The sequence below is a fragment of the Alosa sapidissima genome, chromosome 2, assembly GCF_018492685.1.
Source record: "Alosa sapidissima isolate fAloSap1 chromosome 2, fAloSap1.pri, whole genome shotgun sequence".
Taxonomy (NCBI): Eukaryota; Metazoa; Chordata; class Actinopteri; order Clupeiformes; family Clupeidae; genus Alosa; species Alosa sapidissima.
Genome location: NC_055958.1, coordinates 26,288,134 through 26,307,475, shown reverse-complemented (window position 1 = coordinate 26,307,475; position 19,342 = coordinate 26,288,134). Strand labels below are relative to the sequence as shown.

Below are 19,342 nucleotides of genomic sequence, written 5' to 3'. Positions count from 1 at the left end.
GTGTACAGAACTATGACAAAAGTATGACCTCAAACTGACATAGTCTACCTTGTGCACAGAGAAAGCAAAAGCCAGATATTCATACCATCAGTGTGTAGTTGGCACATTGTGTGCTTATTGTGATAGCTTGTGTTTACTGTTTGATACGAAAACACCATTTTTACGAAGGTGTGAAAAGTTAAACAAGGTGTGTTAGCTTTTGCAAGAGAACTACAATGTTTTGCTGATTGGGTGAAAGGTTTTCCTATTTGTGTGTAGAGTTTTGCAAAAAAAAGCCATAGTTACAAAAAATGTAAAGAAAAAACAGAAAAAACTAATATGTTTGCACCCAATAAATGGAAACAAATTACAAGAGGTATTCAAACTCACTAGACCAGTTTAAGTAGGATTTTTTGGGATGTCCTCTGCCTCAAAACTCTCGATATTTTCATTTATATATATTATTTACTTCACAATGCTAGAACGCTCCATTGACTTGAATGGGATTTCCCAACGTTCTACGGTAAAATATAGGCTATTCATGTAATTACCTAGCCTGGGTTTTCCCATGCTGCCTTACTCGCGCAATTTTATTCACGCTGCTAGGCAGCCTGGATTCTATGGACTTCGTTTTCACCTCAATGAAGGAACCAATCACAGAACGGAGGGAGGGCAGCAAGCCGTTATGAGCTTTGTACAGACGCATTTGATAGACATTCGTAGCGCCCAATAAACGGCTCTGGGCATTCGTAAACCACATTTCAAATACGAGAAAATGAATGTCTAGTTCCCAAGGATACAAGATACAAGGAAGTTTATTGTCACATGCATACAGTTACTGGATGTAAGAAATGCAGTGAAATTATGTCTGGTGTCAGCCTATTTGTGCATTTATGGGGGGGGGGGGATTGCACTAGAAGAGGGGTTTAGTAGATTAAGTGGCAAGGGCTGCATAAGAAAGGTGGGGGAGGATTGGGATTGGGGGGGGGGGGGGGGGGGGCACCAACAAGGAGCACCCAAGAGCAACAGGGGCAAGGAAAAACTTGGGCAGATCAAAGAAACCTTGGGCAGATCTACGGCTCAAGGGGCTAACCCAACTGCCTGAGGTCATGGCAACGAGTTTTGTGCTTCAGATTTATGTCTTTCATATCACTCCGCAAGTAGTCCGGTCACCTCTTGCAATGGTGAAAGCAGACGGTTGATCAGCTGTGTTCTAGAATGTTTTATTCAAGTCAGGGTGTGTTGCGAACTATTTGTTTCTCAATAAAAGTCATATGATGAAACGCCGGTTACAAATAAATGTAAAGAAACATATCATGTGGAGTTTTTTTTTTTTATGGTGCGTTGGGGTCCGGTTCACCATGTCGGGACTTATTTTCCTGATAATGTCCGGTGTTCTATACATTATCCCTTAGCCTACATAGTAGGCTACTTTCCTGGCATGACTCCCTTTTATGATGTCATCACTCATTTGTGTTTTGAAATGCTTGCTATAAATGTTGTCATGCATTTAGAGTAATAATTGAAAAAATATGTATGTCTTCACTGATTTATCTACACATCAACTAACATTAATTAAAAATGTTGTTAACCTGACATTTGTATTCAGAATATTCAGAATCTTTCCTGAATAAACAATGGTAGTTGTTGATGATGGTGATGATGGTCACGCCTGACATTACCAGTTTAAATGTAATAATTCAAATCAAGGATGGAGTTAGGATAGAGAATCCAACATGATTCAGAGTGATACATAGCATGCGGCCTCTCTACTGCTGTTTTCTCATCACTGCCATTTGTATTGATACAGCCTAAGAGGGGGTAGAACAGAACATGAAAATTGTAAACATGTAAAAGACTAATGAACCAAATAGGCTAGTGGCTATGGTGGTATTTGGGGAGGGTTAGATACAGGGTGCATGATACCAATATTATGTTCACAGCTTCAACATTTTCACAAAATATCATCAACATCTCAACCGTATACTGTTTCAGCCATGGTCTGTAATTTGAGTAAGCTTCCCAGATATTTTTGGTTTTAAAGTATTTGCAAAGCAAACCACCGTTTGATTGAAACACTGGTTGAGTCCATGCGAGGAGACTGATGTGACTGCCATGTCTCGCCTCAGTATTTGTGAGACTAGGCTAGGGCTATGCAAAGCACCATGGCTGGCAGAGATTGCTGATGGCACTGAGAGATCATGTTCCATTCGCACGCTCATCTGCGGAGCCACTTCCTGTTGGCTGTCCATTAACGCTGGCCCAACATGCAGATGCATGACCCTGGCTGGTGAATGAGTTGTACACTCATTTACACAATAATAATAATAATAATGTTTATTATGTTGTCTTTAACTTTGTTTGATATGGACTTCCATATGTTGTAGGGCTATTGCGTGAGGCATTATGCAGGAAGTGATTTGTTTTGTCACATTATCTAGCATTCTAGAAGCTGCATGGAACAGCTCAAATCAATGTAATACATCACCATCATTACATGCAATAGACCGCTGTTTGTAAAATAATCGTTCTAAACAGTGATGAATTCAACTCTGTTGAGAAGGAATAAAACAAGTTGCACAGACATACCTAAGGTACATGGCATCTTTATTCTTTTGGCTTTAAAAAACAGTGTCTTGTGCATGCAGCACCCTTATTACCTACAAGCATAATGCATACATTATAAAAGATGGAGTGTCTGTGCAACCAAAATATTCATTATTTGTAAGTATATCACATGCATAGGCTATGTCATGTACTTTAGGCATATCAATTATACACAGATAATGAATGCTTTTATTGCATGCATATCGAACCAGTGTGACTTTTTTTTTACTATATTTAGGAGTGTAACTGCAACACTTATTAGACATGTCATGTGGTCTCTGCAGAGGGATTATGGGGAAAAAGGAAAATCATGAAAGAGATGAAAAAATATAAAAATGTAAACAAAAATGTAAGTGTCCATGAAGGATGTGTTAAATTCCATGCCACTGCCACAATCATATCCTGCCATGCTCACTCTAGACCTGTCATGGAAATAATTATTTATCCTGGTCTAAGCTTGCCATTGACAATCTGTGTCAATAATAATAATAATAACATCACTTTTGGAGGACCACTTTAGGAAGTAGCTGAATGAAACCTGCTGTTTAGGCTGTGATGCTGACTGTGCAAATATATCTTCAAATAAACAATAAAAACAAATATAATGAGTAACATGTATATTACATTATTACTACAACAGAGAGGAACAGAGTGAAACTTCCAACAGAATTTGCATACAGAAAAGAGACAATATCATACATTATGCACATTAAATTATATATATGTATGTATATGTTGCATAACATATGTAGTAATGTTGAACCATATGAACGTAATACATATTACAAATTGTACACTATTACAAGAAATGCATATATAAATATGTTATGCTTAAATTTATATATCTACAATCAATAACTCGTACATGTGAGAGCAACATACAAAGCTATAAATATTGTTGCCTTTTCATTTATCTCTTTAAAATTGCACTTTGCAACAGCAGTTTTGGACCAAAAGCCTTCTTGCTGATGGGAGGTATGACCATAATTCAGAGAATTTCCAGTTTCCTCTGGGAAAATAACACATGCTCACAATGCACAAAGAATGTCGGTGATGCTTCTCAAGATCAGGTGTTCTATAGATTGGAAAATGGGTATAAAAATGTGACTACTAAAAATAGCACATTTTCTACCAGTTAAACCATAGGAAACACTGGACTACAATAGGCTGCCTCACGGTGGAATGTAGTTAAGAAATGTTTACCAGGGAATCAACTATGTCCTGAAGCTGATGGTTCTAGACACGTTTTCTGGGCTAGATGCAGCTAACCTGAAACCACTGGCACATGCTTTTAGCCTCGAGCAATTCAGCTTTCAATCACCGAAACGTCACACAGTATACTAAGAACCAATCTACATCACCAGAGAGACTAAAGCTTCGTGCTTCCAACCCTATCCTCTGTTTGATTGGTCCAGCACTGTCATGCAAGAGATGAACACACAAGTCTCAAGATGCTTCATCGTTTTTTTGCCTCTTAAAGATTAAAACATTAAAATGTTTCCGCATGTCCTGCACACATGCCCCATTGCCAATTTAGGGTAAAATAATTAAAACTGTTTTTATATGACACATACTTTTCATAATGTATGGCATTTTGAAGATAGACACTGGTTGCATCATTTGACATTTGAGAGCTGCTGAAGAAGATACTGTTTACTGAGATGAAACACCAATAGCACTTAGAGCACTTTGTAGTGAGCCTCAATTATGTCCCCCATTTATATTAACCGGCTACAATGTTATCCCCCAAATGCCTAAGAATACCACAAACAGTCAGCTTTAATTGCAGTAATCTGCAGGTGCTGTTTTTTGACATAAGACATCCAAAGGCTTGAAGGGATTAGATTCCATTAGTAACCTTCAAGGGCTGGGAATTTTGTTTTGGCCACAAAATGATACTACATCATGGTATCATTTATTTTATTTTCTGCCCTGTTCATTGTCTTTGCATTTCACTTCCTTCTCCCTCTTGTCCTTTTCATACTTTTCCTTTCCTGGCCCTCTTACACTATTACTGGACTGCGGGGACAGTGTGGACGGGCTTTTGTCCGAGCCCTGAGCCGACAAAGTGTTCTCGTTCAGTTTGTCTGTGGAGCCTTTGTCCGGAGGGTTCTCTTCGTCGCTCTCGCTGTAGTTAAATATGCTGGAGCCCTGTTTGACAGTCCTTCGGATCAGATACCTCCGGAAAGCTCTCTGGATGAGGATGGCCGACATGAACTCCTGCTTGCGGCGCAGTGTGGAGGAGATGGGCTCGTAAGAAACCTTTGAGGGGTTCGAGGCCATGAAACGTTCCTCCATCTGGCCGCGCAGGACGTCCAGCTCACCACCCTCGCCCAGCACGCGCTTGGTGAAGGCAAACAGGATGTCCAGGCAGTGGATGCGCTCGCCACTCACCATGGGCAGGTCCATGTTGATCAGCGCCACCGCGTTGGGCTTGGGCATGCGCAGTGGCGGGTTCAGCGCGTTGGCGAAGTCCGACAGCTTGTCGTAGTTGATGAACTGCGTGGCCTTGGGGTCAAACTTCTCCCACACTTCGTAGAACATCTCAAAGTCGTCCTCGCCCAACGGCTCGGCACTCTCCTCCGTGGCCACGCTGAAGTTCTCCAGGATGACGGCAATGTACATATTGACCACGATCAGGAAGCAGATGATGATGTACGAGACGAAGAAGGCGATGCCCACTGCCGGGTTGCCACAGTCGCCCTTGTTGCGACTGCCGGGGTTTTCTTTCGTCTTGTTGCAGTCTGGCTCGACGTTGAGTATGGGCGACAGGAGGAGGTCCCAACCAGCCGAGGTGGTGATCTGGAACAGGCAGATCATGCTGTTGCCGAACGTCTCGAAGTTGAACATGTCGTCTATGCCATCCTCCTTCTTTATGTAGGCAAAGAAGGACATGCCGAGGATGGAGTAGATGAACATCACCAAGAAGAGGAGGATGCCAATATTAAACAGGGCCGGCAATGACATCATCAGAGCAAACAGAAGAGTGCGAATTCCCTTGGCACTTTTGACGAGGCGTAGGATGCGCCCAATTCTCGCAAGACGAATCACTCTAAACAGGGTTGGCGAGAAGAAATACTTTTCTATCAGGTCTGCTAGAAACATACCTGGAAGAATAGAGAGAAGTGATGAAACTAAGGGTCCTTAGCAGGTTTCTGCTTAGCCAAAGATATTTCTTAGTGTTGCAATATTTGCACAGTACAGTTTGTCAATCTGTACTTACCAACTACTGAAAGGATGACGACAATGAAGTCAAATACATTCCAGCTGACAGTGAAATAGTGATGGCGAAGTGCAATCATCTTTAATACACATTCTGAGGTGAACAGCACAATGAACACCAAATTGATATTGTAAAGGATGTTCTCTTTCTCAATGGATTGTTCATCCGTCTCAATCATCATGGTTACCATATTAAGGAATATAAGAACCATGATCAAAATATCAAAGCCCTGCTTGGTTATAAGGTCAAAGACAAATCCTTGTATTTTGTTCTGAAAATGAAAAAGAGAAAAGCATGTTAGCACACTACGTGGATGTCATTATGAATATTAAGTTACTCACAACATGATAGATGACACTGATGTACAGTACCGGTACATGGAATATTAAATTTAACATGAAATGCACTTTTGCCGCTTTACTCTCAATAATTTAAACTCTTTGCATGTCTTTGAAAACACAAACACAACTGACACATTCAGATGGAAAAGTAACAAGTAAATATTCGGGAGTGGTGTGATGCTTGCAGCTTGCACAGAGGATAGGAGAGAGGCACAATACTTTTTTTCCCATGCCTTGCCCATGGCCTCATAAAGTGAACTTAACACGTAAAGAATAAGGCAACTACAGACGTACTGATGGCCTAGGAATAGGCTTCTGGGGCTTCTTGGATCCAAGCTTTTTCATGGCATTGTAATACTTCTTTTGCTCTTCAGTCATGAAGATATCCTGACCTCCAAAGTAAAGGGGAAAAGCAAACAAGTTAAATGCTTGCCAAAAGAGCACTTGTTCTCAGTTTGTTAGTGCAAATATCAAAATCTTCTGTACAATAAAAGTAATTAAATCTTTAATTTGTTAATAGATGGATATGTTGGAATTGCCAGAAAATAGGTACTACTGGCAACAAGACTTTAGACCCTAATCATCCCCCACTGTAATTGGCTCATTCACTCCCTCACTCTCCACCTCAAGCTGGTGTGTGGTGAGTGTTCTGGCGCATAATGGCTGTCGTGCATCACCCAGGTGGGTGCTACACATTAGTGGTGGTTACTAGTGAGGTCCCCCATCCATGTGATGCGCTTTGAGTATCGAGAAAAGCGCTATATAAATGTAATGTGTTGTTGTTGTTGTTGTTTAGTTTAGACAATAATTTAGTTATAAACACATGCTATTTACTGACACTATTGAGCACTGTTAAGATTAGACTGCTAAATCGTGTATTCATGAATCTAACAGAACGATGGGCATTTGTATGACCCAATGAATACCCTTCTCAATACTTATCTTTTTCTTCTGTTGATTGAAGTTGTCAATAATGACACCAATGAAGAGATTGAGGGTGAAGAATGAACCGAAGATGATGAAAACGACAAAGTAGATGTACGCAACCATTTTGTCTTCGTAGATAGGCTGGTCATTTAGCTGTAGGCAGACAATGTCTTTGTCAAGAAAAACATCAAGAACAACAGAAAAAAAACCATTACCCTCCATTGCAGGGTAACTTCCAATATCTCATACGACATGTGACGTCTTAGGTGCCTTCTAGGGGGAATTCTAGGAACAATCTTTTCCTTAAGGTTTACTGTGCTTCTGTGAGTTTGTGAAGAGTTCATTTGTGTACAAATATTAACAAAAACCCACAAACCTTACATAACCCAACTAAGTGTAAAAGACATGAAAAGGTTCAGTACACAAAGACTATTTGAAATTATAGACAAAGCTTGCGAGCACAAACATGAAACATATAAAGACAGTATTTGACAAAACACTACGCTACAGGGGACCGATTACAATGGGGGTGGAGGAGGTGCGTGTGTGTGTGTGTGTGCATGAATAGACATGTCCGTGTGTGTAAGTGTGTGAGTGATGAATGTTTATGCATTGAAATCAGCAGGACTGGCAGGATTAGTATAAGATGTTGTGAGTCGTGGTACTGTATCCTAGTTATAAGAGGGAGTGGGTATAAGGTTTTGAGTATGCTGGGTTGGGTCAGGCTCATCAGATCTTTCCTCTGACTGCTCCAGCCCTCACTGCGGCCGAGGAGCAAGCTAACCCTGTTTAATATGAGATGCATTAAAAAGAGGTCTTACTTTTTTCATTGTGAAACAAAAGATTACACACCATCTGTTTACGCACCTTTACAATGGCAATAAATGTGGAGGTAATCTCTGGGATTTACTGTAAACCTCAAATCAGTAATGAGCATCTTCAAAATTGTATAACTATGAAAATTGAAGTGAATGATAATCCTAAACAGTGCAACACTGATCACCAAGTTACAGAACTGATATCTTATTCAACTGAAAATAATATTTTACTAAAGTGGTGTGGGCCTTTAGTACTGTTGTACATGTATTTCAAATTGTGTATAGTATTTTGGCACAATTAAGCAATTCCCACATATAATGTAGGTAATTAAACAAATTTTTGCCGATGCCAATGAAAAGACATATTCATTGTTCCATACTCAATAAATTGCAACCACTGTTTTTGCTGAATGGTTCATCTCCCTATTCTAAAATACGCTGCTGTATGTATTACCATAGCATGGTCATTCTTCTCTCTGCGGATATAGTTAACACCAACAAACATCAGATTTGTTTCCACAAGATTAAATTATATCATATTCAACAACCTATAAGTGTATAGATGCAAATAGCAATTTTCCTTGACTCTTTCCAAATCAAATAATATTCCAATTATTAAAAAATATATAAATGAAACACTCATTTGAATTACTCTGAGTAACTCTTACTTACTTGACGTGAGTCTACAGCAGCGTACATGATTGGCATCCAGCCCTTAAATGTTGCCTTGAGACAGAGAAAGAGAAAAGGCCACAATTAAACCAGAGTATGTGAGAAACCTATTACTGTACATTATCATTGTCTTGGTAAATTGCGTCAGGAAAACACTTCAGCCACACTTTATTTGAATGGTGCCCTAAAGACGATCTTCAGATGCTCAGATCGTAAACAAACTATCTGTTAAGTATATATACTTTTTTGATCCCGTGAGGGAAATTTGGTCTCTGCATTTAACCCAATCGGTGAATTAGTGAAACACAAACAACACACAGTGAACACACAGTGAGATGAAGCACACACTAATCCCGGCGCAGTGAGCTGCCTGCTTCAACGGCGGCGCTCGGGGAGCAGTGAGGGGTTAGGTGCCTTGATCAAGGGCACTTCAGCCACGGCCCACTGGTCGGGGCTCGAACCGGCAACCCTCCGGTTACAAAAGTCCAGAGTGCTAACCAGTGGGCCACGGCTGCCCCTGTTGATACTCAGTTGTTGACTCTTGTTGACACTCAAACTATTAACATCAATCTATGGTTCAGGTTAGGGAATGGGTTTGGTTAAGGTGATGTATAGTGATGCTGCTGGTGGAATATCCAAAATAAAGTTTTACAAAAACGTCAAATAGGTGGCATTTATGATGTTGTATTGCACCCAATACACAACACTAATGTGAGGGACTAAAACATAACCAAATGTGGTTCTGGTTTATGATGAGGGCACAAAAGACAAACCATGTAAGGAAAAAGTCCTTAAAGGAGAATTCCAGTGTGATATTGACCTAAAGTGTGTTGAAACATGATACCGAGTGTGAACGTATGTCTCATAGCTCATCTCGTCTTGTCTCCTATTCTTAGAAATCTGGCGCTAGTTAGTCGATTTAGGGCCTAAATTTAAGTGTGGGATTGTGGGTATAGCACATGATTTATTCCAATCATGTAACTCTAGCCATCATAATGTGAGAAATTCCAGCACACATTTTACAGCTGTCTGATAACATTAATCTAATTATGAACCAAATGTAACCTCTTGCAGAGGCACACACAAGCACACAGAACCACTTTGCAGGAGCACTCTCAAAGAAAGGAAAAGGAAAAATGTAGCGATCAACAACTGTTATTGATACTGATATTTTTGACCTGATACATTTGCCTAAATAAAAGGCCTTAAATTGGAAGTATTTTGGTTTTGATGCTTCAAGGTAGATCTTGCCTTTGTTCAGGGCCGAGGTCAGGGATCTTGGGCTCAAAAAGGTTGGTGACCACTGATGTATGGCCTTGAAAAACAGGTAGTTTGTGTTCTTAAGTTTCAAACAATATTAATGTCAGAGTAAGCTCTGATCAAAAAGTTCTGGGGGCAACAATGTTTGCTACTTTTTGAAATGTAAAACCTATGGAGTAAGGCAACCACTGGAGATTCTGAAAAGGAGTACACAAAAAACAACAACACAAGTACACAGAGGGGCAAAAATTACATTCAGCACAATAAAGTTGTTGAGGGGACAGGGAGGTTGTCCTGGCTGCTGCCAAGCCCTATACAGCCTATAACATAATATAGAATGCCACTCCAAATCCCAGCAGAGAATGCACATACCGGTATTCATAACATGGTTTCTTACACATAGTTTGCATTGTCAAACGGCATGCCAAAAAGGAAGACGCACACAACCTAGTTCCTGACAGAGTGTGAAAAAGCTGAACTGTCCAGACGTAATCCAGACAAATGGTCACCATAGGAAGGAGCTATCTTTTGCCTAAATTCACAGTCATCGATCCATGTTACACATGCTAGTAGTATAGAAATGAGTGATAAATATATTTAGCTATTTAAAGGAACCGTATGTAAGAAAAATATTTCAATTAATCTTAAAATGGCCCTGATATGTCACTAGACATTAAGAAATCATGTTCATTTCAAATACTTATATCACTGACAACAGTAGTCCGGCCAGGATATTGTCATTTAAAAAGTGAAGTTGCAGCCCTCAACTGATGTTGATGTTGTGTTTTGTCATGTCATGTTGTGTTTTGGCCTGATGCGCCACCCTCCACCTATCTACTAATCACGAAGTCAGTAGTGTTTCGCCATCAGGGTTGGCAACCTCGAGTCAGGGGGGAGGGGGAGGGGATACATTGCTCTTCAGTATTTTGAAAGTGATTGCAGTACCAGTTTTGGCCACAATCTTACATATGGTTCATTTAATTAAGCAGAAAGTTACCATTTTCTAAATAGTGCTGTAAGACATGATGTGAAGAAATAACTATTTCCTTTATATCAAAAGCATCCATGCACAGTGTTGCACAGATATCTGCCAACCAGCTAGCATCGGTTCGACCTCTCCATGTTGTACTTCAAGAGGCAATAGTGAATGACAGTATGTCATTCTGACAGTAGATGTACTAACGCATGTGCGCCCACTTCAGGCGTATATGTTTCGCAACGTGCGTGTAAAATCATTGCAAGGTATGTACAAACAGGCCGCAATGATGTAAAATCGCAAACTGCCTGTCGTGGGAGCTGAACATGGCAAATTGCGTTTTTCGTGTCTTTCGCGCCTAATTATGTATTCCGCAGTATGTACAAAGACTGCTCCTGAAAGCGCACATCTATTCTGCGCCTAAATACTTCCGCATTGTAAAAGCAGGTGTTAATCCAAATTGCAGTTCAATGCGTCAATAACAGAACCTTTCAAAGACAACAGAATCGCTATTTGGAGCACCAGTTTTGTAAGTCTTTGTACTATCAAAAGCAACCTTAACTTTAGTTGGTCTTTCGAATGTCTTACTTTCACTTTTACGTCATTCACTTAAACTTTCCTACTTGCTAGATTTGACCAATCTTCCATAGCCTACGTGCACAAGTAGTTTGTATGGTATTATTTCATGATCGCTAAACGTTTGATTCTTTTTAATGTTGTCATCAGTTAACTTCATTCAACTGCGCTTGTATGTATGCTCTGCCATTCAGTTGTGGACGTTCGTAAATTGCGTTTATGGGCGGAGAAAGGCAGAGAAAGGCGCAGTTTACACCATGGATTGAACGATTGATAAATACGACGGAAACTTGGGTCTGACAGCGTTCGCAATCTGCGGTTTGTCCATGACGCTGATAACGCTACGTTCGCAAATGTATGTACATCTGGCCCTCTGTCTTGAATGTAAGTTTATATATTTTTCAGAGCATAGGCAAACAGTCCATGTGTTTTGACCACTAGGGCCTGGACACACCAACCCGATTATCGGCCATGTCAGTCGGGCGAGGTCGGTGACTGGAGTCGTTCGGCCGTTGTCAGTCGGACGAGGTCGGTGACTCGAGTCGGTTCGGTGTGTCCCGTGCCGTCGTCAGTCACCGTTCATTTTGGCCGTCGGCCTCCATGACCAATCTAATTGGCTAAAACCCTTGACTAGCCTAAACATTATCTCAGATTAGTAGACCTATGACCATTAGCCCTACATTCAGCGATGGAAGTTATGAACCCATTTTGATAAACTATCCTAACATATTTTGCTAGAACTAGTAGACTACCATACAGTTGCTGAACGTATGTTATTTCAGGTTAGTTTGCAACACCATACAAGTTTAACCAAAGTCCTTAGTTGCTACCTAGCTCGCGAACATTCCCATTAACTTTTTGTTTACTGCTAACGTTAGCTAGCTAACGGGCAAAAATAAATGATTTGTTTTGTGTCCAAAAGAGTGTTTCATTGGCATCACACACAAGCAATGACAATTAAATAGTACAAAATATATATTTCTATAGTATATGTTCTAATGCTCCGCGTCACCGTTTTGGTGTGTTCCATGGCACTTTTTGGACTGACTCGGGGAGATGGGAGCCGACTGATCAGTACGACTGCTTTTCTGCTGACGGTCGGCCGTCGGGTTGGTGTGTCCCAACCGTAAGTATTCATCAAAGTCCTGCTACTGCCTGTTGTAGGATAAGCCAGCACAGCCTAGTAGCACTTCTTTCCCCTGCTTGTATGTTTATCTTGTAGTTAGCGGCCATTGTACCATTAGGCCTAATATTTAACCTTTGCTCAAGTGCTAATACTAGCTTCTCAGTGTATAGCAAATATGGCACAGTAATAATGTATGCATTGGATGCCGCCCACAACATAGGAGCTCCTAAAATTCACAGGATTACTAAGTCTACTGGAAACATAACATAAACACAAAGTTACACTGAAAAACCTTACCACTTGCAATAACGCCAAGTAGCCTGACGCCACATTGTCAAAGTTAATTTTGACATTCTTCCAACGAGCCCCTTCTGTTTTATTGCACTCTGTCTGGTTTGCAACTTCACTTGCATTAAAGCGTTCTCCATTGGTACTATTGGCACAATAGTGGTACTTTCCGGCAAAGAAATTGACTCCCATGATGCTAAAAATTAGCCAGAAGATGAGGCAGACCAGCAGGACATTGAAGATAGAAGGAATGGCTCCCAGCAGGGCATTCACCACCACCTGGAGGAACAAACAGGAGCCCATATTTTCACAGTTGATTTCCATGACAGTGATGCATTTGTTTTTAGTTTAGACACTAAACAGTGGTGAAAATAGGAAAACACAAAATGAAGTGAAGTGATATACTGCAAGTGTACAGTACATATCAATATCTGTACAACACACAAGCGACTACAGCACACACCATTGACAGCTAAAGCAAAAACAACAACTGAGGAAAGTGATCGGAAAGAGATGAGGAAAAGAGGAGGGAGAGTCGTATGCCTAGGTCACTACTAGTGTGTTTACTGTGTGTTCATTTAAAGTGAGACAACAAATCAGAAATAAAACCTTGTAGAGGCATGGTGAAGTCACAAAATTTTGTTTACTGTAAATGAAAAAATGACACATGAAAAAATCATGTTAAATCCACCTCTGGTAAGCAACACCAAAACTCAGTACAGTGTTAGAGAGGAGAATAAGAAGAGACAATAGATAGATAGATAGAGAGATAGATAGATAGAGAGACAGAGAGAGAGAAAAAGAGAAAGAGCAAGTTTGCAAAAGAGAGAGAATGAGAAACATCAATATAACTGCAGAGAGGACAGAGGCAAGCATGCAGACAGGAAAAGCCAGTGACTACCACGTGAGGACAGGCCACTGTCACAGCAGCTCTGGAAACTTAACCCACCAAACATGCAAACATTTCATCAATAGGAAACACATTGATTTCCTCCCGACACTCCTCCCCCATCCCATTACATAAGCTAAAGCCTTTGCATGCGTACTGTAGCCACAGTTATTTAGTAGAATGAGGCAAAGAATTTCAATTTCAATTATTTCCATAATTAAACCTGCAGCCAAGTCTATCATCTTTCCTTTTATCATAACGAGTGGGCGTATACTCTTTAGGAATGTGACTAAAGCAGCTAGGGCTTGCTCAATTTAGGGGCCAGTGAGTTTTGTAGACTTTAAAATAATGGGTAGGTGACAGTCACATATAGACTCAATTAGAGTACAAGCATTACATCCCTCCTGACAGTGTATATAAATCTCAAGCTCTGAAAAAATAAGACAATTGGCCAGAGAAGGATGACAAGGTGAGGAAAAGTATTTGCAATTAATTATACATGCACATGCATGCTAAGATTGTCTATGGTTTCTGAATGTACGGCTATTCGTGTATGTGTGTTTGTGTTTATGAGTGTGTCCTTTCATTTGTGTGTGTTTTGTGTCTATATGAAGTCTTACCCGCATGCCCTCGAAGCGTGACATAGCTCTGAGGGGTCTTAGAGACCTCAGTGTCCTCAGGGATTTAATTGCACCTTGATTGCAGTTCAAAGCATTGGCCACCATGCTGATTATAGAGATCTGAAAACAAAACAGAGCCCAAAAGCCCTTAGAAGAAAGACTTCCACAATGCATTTGATGATGTCTTCCTTGCTTTCACCTCACTCAGATTAGTAAACATCATTGTGAAGAACTAATTAAAAAAATATATCAGAGAGAAATGTGACTAGCATAACATTTGGCCTACATTTTAACATACCTTGTCTTATTGTCTAACTTACCCAAGTTAGTTCCAAGAGACAATAGCTTACAGTGATTTTAGAACAGCTAATGGGCATTGTTAGTGAATAGGAATTTTAACTCCTGAATGAACAAGAATGAATTACACTTTACTTGAAAGTATCGACATAAGAGTGATATGACACTGTCATGAACGTGTCATACACAAGTCATAAATGTTTATGACATAACGCTTCTGTTACATTCGATTTTTGTCATAACAAGTTAGGGTTAGGGTTAAAGTTAGGGTTAGAGGTTAGGATTAGGGTCAGGGTTCATGTGTCATGTGTCATGTGTTCATGACAGTGTCATGTCACTCTTATGTCGATACTGTCAAGTAAAGTGTTACCCAAGAATGACTATGTCACCTTTGCCCTCTTTGTAAGAGAAAATCATCAGGCAGCCTTTGCTACATTGTGGCGGATTTTTTTTCCGATGCTGGCACTAATATATAGTCAGAGATATTAGTGATATTCAGATGGCATTTGGAAAGCATAATGCTTAAATGAAACTTACATCAACAATAACAAAGTCCAGCCAGCACCAGTAGTTGGTGAAGTATTTGGCAAATCCATAGGCCACCCACTTTAACAGCATCTCCAAGATGAATATATAGGTGAATACTTTATCAGCATATTCCAGGATAACCTTTATCTTTGGCCTATTAACAAGTTCGACGTCTTCAAAAGCCTGGAGTGGAAAAATAAGAATGATGAACAGTACTAGATTCCTATATTAGTAAGTAACTAATTAAGTGTTGGACAGTATATTAGCATAAGAATGATAATGTGTGACTAAACTAAAATGAAAAAATATGAAACCTGCCTATTTAGTCTAATGTCTCTGTAGAGCAGCTGTAGAAAGGTGTTGGAGTGAGAAGCCATACCAAACCATGTCAATAGACAGTCAGAGAGTTCTCAATTGTGGCGCCAGCTGTGGCTCAACTGGCTGGGGCACCTGCAACGTATGCCGGTGAACCCGGGTTCGATTCCTGCCCCGTGGTCCTTTCCAGATCCCACCCCTGCTCTCTCTCCTATTCGCTTCCTGTCACTCTCCACTGTCCTATCATTAAAGGCATAAAGCCCAAAAAAATTTACTTATAGAGAGTTCTCAATTGTTTTAGTTTGATTTACGAGGCGTCCAGTATATGGTGTGTGTATATTTGTGTGTGTTTGAGTGTGTGTGTGTGTGTGTGTGTGGGTGCCAGCGTGCGTTAGATAGTGTGTGTGTGTGTGTGTGTGTGTGTGTGTGTATATGTACATTTGTGCATGTGGATGTGAGAGAGGGAGAGAGAGAGAATCACCAGGCATACAGATCATGTAAAAAAAGTAAAGTGCTGTCACATCTTTTTTTACATGTAAATTTGTGGAATGTGCGTGTGTGTCTTTGAGTGTCTGTGTGTCCGCATATGTGTTTATGTGTATGTACGTGTGTGGGTGTGTGTTAGTCTGTGTGAAGGTGTGTGCTATCTGTAGCTGTGTGTAGCTATCTGCTTCGAATTGCCAGGTTGGCACTAATCAGAGTCTGATTCAGTCTGGTCCATGTAAGATGGGATGACCAATGCCATCTCCCGTCACTTTACAGAAAATTGTAAATAGCCTACTGTCATGCAGTTAATGGGATACTGTGCAGAGTTGGGATGTTATGGTAGGCCAATTTTGTGTGAATACACACACAAAATTATCTCTCTTTGTTGGGTAGCCTGATGGTATGCACTATGCGTACAGCCGTAAACCTGCAGACGTGCCTAAAAGCCACTGCATTGTTTGTCACACAAAATAAATTGTAACCTTGCCAAAAATTGTACAATAGCATTACTTGATGGAAATATTTTTTAAAACGTCTCCTCTGTCTCATAAGAATATTCCACATGGCATCAGTAACTCACAAGTGCACCACTGCTGAGCATGATCATGAAGATGATGAAGGTCTCAAACCAGTTATGCTCCACGATTCTGAAGCATGTCTTTCTCAGGGTCCACCACGACTTCCAGATACCTTTCTCTATATCAACACGACAGCAGGGGAATCTCTGGACACAACCTGAAGTGCATGAACAGAACAAAAATGTAAACAGTACTAGGGCTGTCAATCTTCCTCCATAATCCCATTCGAATTTCATTCATTATTATTTTTATTAATCAATTTATATTTGAATATTTAATGCTCAAATTTGGCCTATTAATATTTACTATGCATCTCTATACACTGTATAAACGGGCTTATGCATTGCCAATGCCTCTATAAATGCGTGGTTGACTTGTTATATTGAACAAAAGCTCAAGTCTTCCAACGATATCTGTGCAACTTGAGTGGTTGAGTTTCTTTCGCGCAGACGCGCACACACACTGAATGAACGCTCATACCACTACCACTTAATTGTATGCCTCTATGTTTGATGATGCCAAATTAGCAAGTACTTCCTGATTGAGTTTGCTTTCTTTTTTTCTATCAGCCCACGTTTCCATGAACCATTATGCCTATCAGACAAGTGACAAAAGCACTGGACATAGAGGAGGGAGGCAAAAACCCGGCTAATTTTTGCCTGCTTTAGCTACGGTTTCTCGTCTTCGGACTGTTTACCTATCTAGCTTGTCAGGGTGTAACATTACCAGATATGCACTCAGGCTGCTCGTTGTCGAGTGATATTTCATTTGGGCCTTAGCCTACATATTCTGCAGATTACGACATTGTTAGGCTATTTATTTATTTCATTTTCTGATGGAAATCCAAAAACGTTCCACACATCGCTTAAATGGTCAGGAGTGATCTCAGTGGATGCATCATGTTCTGCTATTTTTAGATCCTATCCTAGGGTCCTATCTTCCCACCAATATCCAATTTACGTCTTATGTGCTCTAGTGCCACAATTTTGGATTTCACTTCAATGTTTAAAGGTTTTAAAGTCCAGACAGGTGCAAGCATCAATTAGGAGGCCGAGCAGCTGAGCAGGGCATAGCTGCCATGTAAATATGGTGCCATTTAAGTTTTAAGAAGCTTTTGAAAAAATAAAAGCCATTGGTTTGTTGGTTCATCAATGCTAAGATAACTGGTTAAAATCTGTGGTCCATAAAAATCCAACCGTGTCAAGGCACAGACATGGCACTTTATGAAAGGAATCATGACACCTTTCCTTTCACAATGATACACCACCTTTCACAATGATACACCACCTTGCTTTGTCCCCAATAAAAAAAGGTATAGAAACAGATAGTCTGCATAGATCCTCTGCTTGGCCATCAGTTATTGATGGCAACATTGGCCAAGTACTGAGAAATTATTACATAACTGGATGCTGAAAAAATAAGGTTAAACCTAATAATGTTATAACCTCCCATTAATGTAAAAAATACATTTTATACATTATTTGGAACTCATTACATCATCAGGATTACATTTTGGCAGTAAAGAGGAGATATTTAACATACTATTGGTTATTATATTATCTGGAAATGATTGCATTACTAGGATCTACCGGTACATACAATAAAAACAAGTAAGCCATCCATCTTTACCTGTTGTAAAGCATGGTTCAGGGTCCATGGACTCCTCCAGCTCCAGGTCCATAGACTCTCCACAGTTGAGTCTGATGTCTACTGTGCTACCCTCTGAAGAGCTACAATCGCCATTGTCCTCCAGCTTCTACAAGAACAAACGGGAAAGGACAGGATCAAAGCACTGAAACTTGGTACACTAAAAGGCTTAAGACTCAGAGAGCAACACCCAAAACAGTGGTTGCCCCTTTAATGCTTAAATTAAGTACTTGATTACTATTATTCTTATCATTTCTACAGTAAAATAGTTCATGCATTATTAATCAAAAGTACCCACAGACATGTGATATGCTAATGAGATCACTGAAGTCTTGGCCAACAATAACTAAATATTTGACAGAGCCTTCTACAATGTTCCATTCGATGACTGTGGGTAAAATTGATTTGACCTGTTAATTTTACATGCACTATGAACTTTGCATTCTCATTTCTGGGATGCCTGAGTAAGACATGAGAGACTTTGTGTGGCTCAGTATTTTCATGTCTGGCAAAATGACGTCAGTGGACCAGTTAGCTATGTTGTCTCAAAATAGCTAACATGAAAATACAGGCGACCATTCCAGGATGTTGTAGATATTATACTCATTACAGGATGTTGTAGATATTATAATCATTCTAGTCCTAGATGGCATTATTTGCATTGGCCAGTCCAATGCTGTGTACTAGACCATCAGAGGCGATCAGGTTGCTTGATTACTCCAACCAGAACTGTTTATACCAGGCAAATGTGTAAAATGACAATAACTGTCCTCCATTTTTTTCTGTGTCCGTCAGATTAATTGGACTAAACACTGTGAGAACAACTGCCGGATATGTCTCTCAGCCCTGGGCAGCAGCTCTCCGCTGTGGATCATGTGACACTGGCAGATGCTAATGGGGTTGTGATGTAAGTAATGCAGGCTTAACTCAGATCCACTCTTAGAGCAAACACCTTCCGTTAGGACCAACTAACTGGGTCTGGGTAGGCCAGTTAAAAAGCATTTCTTCCATAATGCTGGGTATTTCTACTATTGTATCCATAGAAAAGCCTGCCTGGATTTCAATAGTGAACTACACAATAAAAATAGGTCCTCTCAACTTCAAAACAACACATCAGTACTTTCACCATCCAATTTTAGACTATTTCTAAAACTCCAAGAATAATACCTATTTACCATCCTGTGTGTCA

General features: G+C 40.2%; 1 protein-coding gene across 6 annotated transcripts in view; it reads right to left on the bottom strand.

The window, feature by feature from the left end:
- Positions 1-2,569: 2,569 nt before the first annotated feature.
- scn1laa (sodium channel, voltage-gated, type I-like, alpha) overlaps positions 2,570-19,342 on the bottom strand; it is a 44,494-nt gene continuing 27,721 nt past the window's right edge. For 5 of the 6 annotated variants that reach the window (XM_042083179.1, XM_042083154.1, XM_042083185.1 and 2 more), the window contains 10 exons: positions 18,136-18,262; positions 16,509-16,663; positions 15,137-15,310; positions 14,303-14,422; positions 12,803-13,072; positions 8,568-8,621; positions 7,093-7,230; positions 6,445-6,549; positions 5,810-6,080; positions 2,570-5,693 (listed from right to left, as the gene is read on the bottom strand). In XM_042083179.1, the coding sequence (XP_041939113.1) occupies positions 4,507-5,693; positions 5,810-6,080; positions 6,445-6,549; positions 7,093-7,230; positions 8,568-8,621; positions 12,803-13,072; positions 14,303-14,422; positions 15,137-15,310; positions 16,509-16,663; positions 18,136-18,262 (2,601 nt within the window). In that variant the 3' untranslated portion in view covers positions 2,570-4,506. The remainder of the gene's footprint in view (positions 5,694-5,809; positions 6,081-6,444; positions 6,550-7,092; positions 7,231-8,567; positions 8,622-12,802; positions 13,073-14,302; positions 14,423-15,136; positions 15,311-16,508; positions 16,664-18,135; positions 18,263-19,342) is intronic. The other variant, XM_042083193.1, reaches the window with a different exon arrangement.